We start from the raw sequence: 9,634 nt of genomic DNA on the forward strand, positions 1-9,634 counted from the left end.
TTCTCTATTGCAACTACGCTGAAAATATGAAATTTCAAAAATAAAAATGTAGCCTGATGTTAGATAAATGGAATGGAGAAAAAGCAAGATAGTAAACTGTAAATAAAGCTCATCAGTACGTACTGAGGAGGACCAAACAAGGGGTATGGGGATTCAGCTGAAGCCCTATTTTTTTTTTTTTTTGGAAATCAAGTCGCAATTTATACCGCACATGCTAAATTCCTGATATTTCACAATATGGAATGAGTAATTATGATTTTCCTGAGCAGTTGAGCACATGCATGACACAAATAGTAATGATCAATTGATGCCATGGTCGCGTATCTCATAGCTCTTACGTGACAATTTGCATCTCAAAACATGTTTTGCAAAGATATTTTATAGAAATCTTACAAGGTATTCTTCAAAATAATTGGAGGTACCAGTTCGGTGTTCATTAGCACTATCCACAACATTTAAAGGTGAAATTAAGTAAACTGAACAACAAAAACAGCTGTTTACTCACAGGCTAAATTGCTATGAACCTAGAATATACAGCATTATCAAATTATTAATAAAACTCAGCCACTATAGTTTGGAATAAAAGAAAAAAAATCATATATAAACCTAATATGAATGGAAAAACAACGCACAAATCTTTTCCTCTGTGCACCAAAGGACAGTCCAATAACTATTAGAGATCATCTTCAGCAGCACTCGCAGCACTTAAATCCACACTGAGATCAACCGTCTGGATAAAATGGCATGTCGATTAGCATAAGCAACTAGGAAATCACTATCGAGACAAAGGAAATTTAAAACATTAAACACACGTTTTTTTAGGTTGATACAAGATCATGAAAAATGCAATATTAGTTCAATTATCACTTTGCGATCCTGGAATGTAAGTTACTCTGATTGATACAGTCTGAATATGATGCTAAGAGTTATATACTGATATTCTTACAAGGTTGCTACTCAACTAGCTGCCTTTTTATAAAGCACTGTATCTGTGGAATTGAAAAGCCCATTTCCTTCTCATGATAGAATAGATTGATTATAGTTGCCACGTGGAATACAAGATTAGAATAGCACAAGTGCAAACAATGTTGAACTCATAGTGCTGGTAAGGTTCAATTAGTGCTGGTAAGGTTCAATTCAGAAGGTTGGGGTTGTACTCTAGTGCAGCCATTAAAAGTTGAACAGAAAACAAATGTACCTTTCCGGTGATCTTTGTATAGATGGAAAGAACATCCATCACAGTAGACTCAAAGTGTGTTGTGGCATCATAACTCTGAAAAGCAAATCGAATTAAATGTTTATTTCAAATGCAGTTTTTTGGTCATATGTCTAACCTACATACACTTGATATTTCTGCGATGACTTACTGTTGAGATGAAACAATTGTCTGAAGATGGGTCATTAGTAGGTTCAAATCTGTCGTATGTATCAATAAATAGTTCATCCACTGGCCCAAGAAGGTCTATCCCTGGTTTCAATTCCGCCGCTGGATTTTCACTCTCTGCTTGTGCTGACACGAACGCGATGAACTTCCCTTTTGATGCAACATTGTGAGAGTAGGAACAACAGAAAACATACCTGGCATGCACCAGTGAACATTCTTTTGTTACAATAATAGAAATGACAAGTAGACCAAGAGTAATCTATAGGTGTAATGCCCAGTAATGGATAAAAACCAGAGGTGATATACAGAATACTTGCATGTCTGATTTGCGTCCAAGTTGCTTTTGTGGTATTATGATCTGTACAGAGTGAGAATCTGCAGTATTTGGGATTGGATGGCTCATGATAGCGATTGCCCGAAAAACTTTTCCAACTTTTCTAACCTGATATAACAGCAGATAATTCTAATCAGTACCAACATTTTGTAAACTTCTACGTCCTCTAATCCTAAGCATAAGTTGTTTTGGACTTGTGAATAGGAACTAAGGCCCCGTTCAATGTGGGGTTTTGTAGACAGATTTTGGTTGCACGCAAAACGAGAAACATCATCCACACATGATTTATTAAGTATTAATTATTATAAATTTTAAAAATAGATTTATTTGTTTTTTTAAATAACTTATATGTAAAAACTTTTTGTCAAAAACACACCATTTAACAGTTTGAAAAGCGTGCTAACGGAAAACGAGGAAATTGAAGTTTGGAGTTGAAAAACAGAACTGGGACTTAGAAATTAACTAAATAACTCACCCTTGATTGTTATTCAGAATGCAAAAGATAAGTCATTTATCCATGAGAACAGTATCATTTATATATATAGGACAAAAGTGAAAAAGATACTGTATAGAAGTACTTCAATGTTCTAGGATGACTTATATTTACAGAAGAGCTGAGGAGGCTAACATGAGAGACACTAAATTGCATCATACTTCTATTTGATTCTGAATAAGTAATAAATAAATTTAATGCAACAAAGGACAATTTATTTATCAGACATAGTAGGTCTCCTTCAAATAATCTTAAGAAAAGTACAGTATAATTAACTAATTAGGAAGGTAATCACTAAGATATACTCCCTTTGAGGGCAACTATTTGTTTGTATGAAAAAAAAGTGTTTTACCTTATCAGGTATGTATGATGGATCACAGACAACCTTCTTACATTTTGCAGTCTCCCCTTCTGACGTAACACCACAAACTTTTCCTTCATCATTAAATTCTATCTGAATATGCCCATGTATGTTTGATCAGAAAATCACATATTTACCACTGAAATGGATTTAACATTACAGCTTCTAGAACAATTTTTAGATTGTCATGCCACAATTCATTAGCACTAGCATCTACCATGCATACAACTGGTGAAATCCAAGCCTGGATTATGTTAACATAATATATTTTGTCAAACTCTGACAGCTTGATCTATTCTTCCTTTTCAAAGCAATAATCATCATATTCCTAATTTTTTCTTCTATGGAACCTTTGAGAGGCGAACTTGTATCATTTCTATCCTCCTTAATGAAATTGGCAGATCTCCTGCCCTCCCCCCTCAAATTTTTTTTCTTGCTTTTGCACCTTAAAATCCTAAAATTTTCATTTCACATTGTGATCACCATGCCCAAATCACCAAAGAAATTATTTGGAAGGTTCAACTCACAATAACAACACAAATTATACCTTGCACTCTGGCTTATTTAACATGTATGTCCCACCATAGACAGCACTAAGCCTTGCAAAACCCTGGATCAAATAAAAACAAGTTAGAAAATCAACCATTTATGATCTCTGTGATTGCTGGAATTGATGACACAGTTTAATAGTAATGACCTGTGGCAGCTCTCCTAAGCCATACAAGGGATAAATATATGGTGATCCTCCTTGAAAACGACCCACTGATTCTGCATAAAGCTGCAATAATTCAAAGAAGTGTTAGGTAAAAGGCAATATCTGGGAGTGAAAGTGAAGTGACCATATATGCTAACTATAGCATGGGAACAGCAGTAAAATGTCTAGTTTCGAACGGGTTGGAAGAAGTGGTTTAGTTGGTTGACAGAGACACGTCATGTTCATAGTTGTGATTTCCAGCAATATATTGTGACTAAAATGGCTTTAGTTTTGTCCACAGATAACCCAGCTGATGTTCTATTCGATGTATGTACGCCAAAGTGTGATGTGGAATTTCATCAGACTGTCAGGACTAGTTTGATCCGAGCTTCTTTTCTAATATTTTGAAGTTGAAAGACTCAATACTTGCCTTCATCCGCTTTACAGTGTCAATTGCAGGTTCTGTCAGGTAGTTATCCTCTTTATGAAGAGCCACTGCATGGCCAATAAAGTCTATTGTATTATCATCCAAACCATATTTTCTGGAAAAAAATAAAGGGGAGCAGAGAAGTCTCAATAAATTGAATCATTAAGAGGCACTACAACTTCAGGTTCTTCAAATAGTATGATAGACCAAAATATCAGAAAATATATATGAAACATAAATCAGATTGTATGAATAAGTTTGATGTGTCAATTCATCGCTAATGAATAAAATTCACCTAATTCTTATGCTTATCTATAAATGAACTGAAGAAGTGTACCGTATAAGGATGGCTCTGTGATGATAAAATAAGTGCAGCTGCGGAACTGGCATAATTGTTTTTATATATTTCAATGAAGGGGAGCTATTTTTGATCCATGTGGATGTACATTATGAAAATTTAGGAATTAAATTGATGTATCTGTATGTGTTGGCCTGAATGTATCCGTATGTGAGTACCACTGTAGTACTGTACCATGTTGCAGATTTATTGAACAGAGCATATAAAAAAGCAATTGAGGCCCCTCATTGATTCTTTTTTTTTTGACAGGACTTTTGTTGATTCTAAGGTATTATATATGTATATAAACAAATAAAACCATACAATTCCTTTGTGCATGGATCATTTAGGTGGTATAAATGTACACTGAAGATACGACTGAGTACATACAGGAACCATATGGGACCCAAATATAAATTTCACAAACAAACCAAATCAACTACTTACATCTGAAAATAAAATTAAGCACTTATTCTTCGTGAAATAAAAAAAAAGGTAGAAAAGCAGCAGTAAACATGGGTACTCACGAGATAAGCTCCTTGGTGGTCATTTTGTTAAGGTCATATCCCTTGTGGGTACTTGGATCATTTTCCTTGTAATCTTGGACAAAAAGGAAGAACTTCCCTGCTCTGCGCTTCTCGAACAATCCCATCAATGGAGACTTGAGAGCTTCCATATCAGTAGAGGGAACCTTGTGGATCTGTGATCCAAATATCATGTACAAAATTGTATTATAGATTTGCCAATTGAGTTATGGAGTGATCTACACGCATTAGAATTAGAATCCAACCTTTCCCTTATTGAAGACATAGCTTCCATCAACAGCTTTGAATGATAAGTACTTGGTAACACCAGTGTGGATAAGTACACGGACCAATGTACCATTTGCCATCATAAACTAGACAAAATAGCATTTCACAATATGTCAGTAACTAGAAAGGAAGTAGGGTGAAATTAATCATCACACAATCTAAAAAGAATTTCCTATAAATATTTGCATATGCGCATGCGAAGAATATTTAACTGTGCGACACTTAAAACCCAAGTTCCAATAAGTTTTTGTGTATGTCTCCACTCTCCATAATAAAGTAGAGCAGTGCCATCTAAGCCCAACAAACTACACACAAACTCCAGAATATAATCAAATATAAATTGGAGCCGGGCCTGACCTTTGGAATCATGTCTACATTGTAGTCTCTGCTAGCCCCAATTTGCGCCGGGGGAGTACCTTCACCTTTGAACCTTTTCCATAGCTGGCATACATAAACAATGAGCTTGATCAGATAATTTCATCTGATAGGTAACCAACCTCACACAAATTTGTCTGAAACTAATATTGATGAGGAAATTTCTAACATCCCTTAGCACGTCAGGAAAACAGAAGTTGGCAGACAGGTAGGTAAGATAATGTTGGCAAATTTTTGCTACGGAGGGTGAAGCCTTGTCACCTGATTCAGGTTGAGCGATGTGGAGTCTCCACCGTAGTAATCATTCCTGTCCATATGCAGCACCTGGTGACAAAACAGAAATGGGACACGTTTTTCATCATTTTCTGATGAGAATTTTTTTTTTCGCTGACAAAATAATGACAAATTCAAGATCACTCGCAAAAAACATAAAAAAAATTGCTGGTTTGTTTCACATCATTATTTGTGAATTTGTGATTGTTAATCAGATCACAAAGCGATTCACGATCAGATCTGTCGTTTCTTCGAATAATTTTACCCGGTAAAAAAAAATCCAAAAATGGCATCACAAAGGACGAAAGGGTATTTGATTGGTTAGCCAGAAACGGGAGGGGATCGATTGATCAAGCAATTAGAAATGGAAATTAATCCTCCATCCATGACGCGATGCCCTAGCTAGATCGATCCGGGCGGGAGAGAGAGAGAGAGAGAGAGAGAGAGAGAGAGAGAGAGAGAGAGAGAGATGGAGAAGGAGACCACCTTGAGGCGATCGACGGAGAGGAGGCCGCTGAGGATGCACTCCTTGAGCCCCGTCCCGAGCACGATCACGTCGTACTCCACGTCCATGGCGGGCGGGCGGTCGATCGATCGAGAGTAGCTAGGTAGGGCGATCGATGGATGGATGAGTTTGGGCGGGTGAAAGGGTTGGGGGAGGAAGAAGGGTGTCGCCTCTCTCTCTCTCTCCAAAGGCCGCGGGAGAAGAAAATGAGGGCGGCGCGCACTCCATGTAGCTTTGCGGAGGAAAACTCGCCTTCGCCGCGCGCGGGCGCAACGCGTGTCCATGGAGCTTGACCTGTTCGCCGTTCCACCCTCCACTGATGCCATATATTTTGGTTTCACTGGTTTAACCAAAATACCTAAAACCCACGTGTCAGCTCTATCTTCTTCTATCCAATTTTTTTTTTCACCAGTTTATTACATGTCAACTAAATACTCTCTCCTTTCTAAATTGATCATCATATAATCATATGGATACGGATTTCATCAGAATACAGATAATATAGCAATGGGAGAATGTGTATATGCTAAGATGTAATTAGCATGGTGTTTTAATCGATACATGCATTGTGAGAGAATGTGTGCATGGTGTCTTTATTGATGTGATTTAAATTATTTTTGGGTTTGGTGCATAAATATATATCATGATCAATTTGGAATGATGGTGTATTTATGAAAAAAAATAAAAAAAATGATAAAATAGGTTAATATGTAATATATCACTCCACAGATATGCAAGTTAAAATTTAACTTATACATGTTATAATAAAAACAACAAATTTAACTGCAAATTTACCTTACTAATTTGAGTTTATTTTGTTACTTTTGTTACAATTTGTAGATGTTGAATTTTAACTTGCATATTTGTGTAGTGATATATTATATATTGATCTATCTTGTCAATTTTTTTCATAATCATTCAGATAACATGCAATAAATGCAGGGGCGGAGCCCAATAAACCTAAGGGGGTTCACATACACCCAGCCCAATTTTTATATTTTAGTACTTACCCCTCTATTTTTACCAGAGGAAAAAGTCCACTTTGACTCCCTTAAATGTCGGCCGAATCTAATTCGTAACCCTTAACCAGAAAACCGGATAAAATGACTCCTCGAACTATTGAAACCGGTGCAATTTGACTCCCTGGGTGGTTTTGCAAGCGGTTTTGGCTGACGTGGCGCCTACGTGGTGGTGTTGACCCGGTTTTCGTGCACGTGTCGCTTACGTGGAACAAAAAATTATGGGCCCACATGTCATTCAAAAAAGGGACCCACAGGCATGTGGGCCCGACATGTCATCCTTCCTCCCCTCCCCTTCTTCCTCCTCCCTCCCTCCCTTTCTCTCTCTCTCTTATCTCTCTCCCTCCGCCATGCGCTGGTGACCGTGGCTTCGAGATCCGGTGTTGGCGGCGGCGGTGGCGAAGGCCGGGCGGAGTGGTGGTGATGGCGACGGTGGTGGTGGCCACGACGGCGGCGTCTCCCCCCCCCTCATCTCTCTCTTCCTCCCGGGGGCTGGTGTGGCGTGCGAGTCTGCGAGAGGAAAAGAGGGGTTGGGCGTGGCAGCGGCGGCGACGGGCAGGGGGGTGGGCGCTAGAGCGGCGGTGGCCACGTCCTCTCGCGCCGCCCCTCGCCGCCGCAGCTTCCTCGTCCCGTTGCGCCGCCGTAGCCCCGCAACTTCCAGATCCAGTGCTAGCGGCGGTGGTGGCGAAGGCCGGGCGGAGTGGTGGTGATGACGGCGGCAGTGGCCCCCCTCTCTTTACCTTCCGGGGCCGGTGTTGCGTGCGAGTCTGCAAGAGGAAGAGAGGGGTCGGGCGTGGCGGCAACTGCGACGGGCAGGGGGGTGGGCGCTAGAGCGGCGGTGGCCACCTCCTCTTGCGCTGCCGCGCTCGCGAGGCCGCCTCCTTCGTCCGCTGGCTATGCCGCCAAGACTCCCCGCAGCGGCCCGACGGCGTGGGCGCTGGAGGCGGCGATGAAGCAGCAGGACATCGTCACCAATGGAGGCGGCGATGGAGCACGCGCATGGTGTCGTCGTCGACTCTTGCTCTGGAAGAGCTCTCCTTGGCCGGAGTTCGGAGGTGTTGCTCGACGACGACGAGGAGGAGATGGTGGTGCCGACGAGCGTCCCACTTTTTTTGTGTGAATGACATGTGGGGCCTACAGAATTTTGTTTTTTTATTTTTACTCTAATTCCACGTAAGCGACACGTCGACGACATGTGGGACGAAGACCGGGTCAACACCGTCACGTAGGCGCCACGTCAGCCAAAACCGCTTGCAAAACCACCCAGGGAGTCAAATTGCACCGGTTTCAATAGGTCGGAGAGTCATTTTATCCGGTTGGTTAAGGGTTACGATTTAGATTCGGCCGACATTTAAGGGAGTCTAAGTGGACTAACCTCTTAGCTCAAGATCGTGCACCACCCATGGCCCATGAGCGAACAAGTGAAGGCCTTAGGCCCATGAGGAAAGCTGGGAGGCGCACGGCGCACCTCACGCACCCAGGAGCGACGCGCCGCGACCCGCGAGGCTCGCTCGATCACCGCACCTCTGAACTCCTCGTCTCCCGTTTTTCTTTTATATTTTTCCTTTCTTTTTCCCACCGCGATTCCGCGTCTCCACGATACCCCGTCTGTTCGTCATCCGTATTCCGCCGCACTAGCAGGCAGCATCGCCGTCGCCCACCTAGTCTCTCTAGCCAGCTGCACCATCGACAGGCAGCAGCGCCGCAGGTAGTGGCGGGTGAATGTGCATCGCGCCATCGCAGTGGCTGCGTGGCTGCGTGCATCGACAGACAACAGGGAGACAGGGAGCAGCGGAGGCTCGCAGCAGGCAGTAGCAGCTGGACTGCAAAGCAGGGCACTAGGGCAGCCGAGCAATGCACAGCAGCACAGCCAAATTGAAATTGATGAAGGTATTTATCATTATTCATTCTCTAATTCTCTTGATTAGTTCTAAACTTTGAATTTATCCTCCTCTCTTGTAACTTGTTGATTAGTTAGATTTGTAACCTGTTGACATATACTGCCTTTTCAATTGTCCAGATTTATATAAGCTAGTGTTTAAACCGTTTAAAGTTTGAAGAACTGGATGTTTCAGTTTTAATTGATCATCTCTCTTGAAGGGACCATCACTAGTAAAATTGTAAGCACACTGTGACACTATGCTATTATCAAACTATCATTGCTTTTGAAGCGTACATTGTTCTATTGTACAGTGCACGTATAGTCTAACATAATAAAATTATTTAATTGACATGTTATGGACAAGTATCTCAAGAGGAAAGCGCCCGATAGTCCCAATATCTTTTTGTGTTCATTGGAACATAAACCCTAAACCCTAAACATATTTATTTTTATGTTTTTTACATGTTCATTGGATATAAATTTTTAGTTCAAAATTAAGATGTTTCTAACTTATGTTCTGGTATTATTGTAGGCTATGAACTATCGATGATATTGACATTGACAACTTTAATGTCGAGGATGTATATCTTTCTTTATGTTTCCATTCGTGGTTTCTTTCATCTTAAATTTCTGTAAACACTTTTACTTGCTACTCAATGATTTGGTGTCAATAGATATCTATAAATGGTCAAAAACCATTATTTAGAGTAATTGCCACCATCTATATAGTGAAGCAGT

General features: G+C 40.6%; 1 protein-coding gene across 1 annotated transcript; it reads right to left on the reverse strand.

The window, feature by feature from the left end:
- Positions 1-361: 361 nt before the first annotated feature.
- On the reverse strand, positions 362-6,212 carry LOC4342895 (guanosine nucleotide diphosphate dissociation inhibitor 2). The gene is made up of 13 exons (XM_015789598.3): positions 5,977-6,212; positions 5,479-5,541; positions 5,200-5,283; positions 4,821-4,928; positions 4,558-4,730; positions 3,697-3,808; positions 3,270-3,350; positions 3,120-3,182; positions 2,564-2,665; positions 1,702-1,826; positions 1,368-1,578; positions 1,199-1,273; positions 362-730 (listed from the first exon to the last, which is right to left on the reverse strand). Exons 1-13 carry the CDS (start codon positions 6,061-6,063, stop codon positions 674-676), a joined length of 1,341 nt encoding a protein of 446 aa, XP_015645084.1. The 5' UTR covers positions 6,064-6,212; the 3' UTR covers positions 362-673.
- Between the last annotated feature and the right edge of the window lie 3,422 nt (positions 6,213-9,634).

The sequence above is a fragment of the Oryza sativa genome, chromosome 7, assembly GCF_034140825.1.
Source record: "Oryza sativa Japonica Group chromosome 7, ASM3414082v1".
NCBI lineage: Eukaryota > Viridiplantae > Streptophyta > Magnoliopsida > Poales > Poaceae > Oryza > Oryza sativa.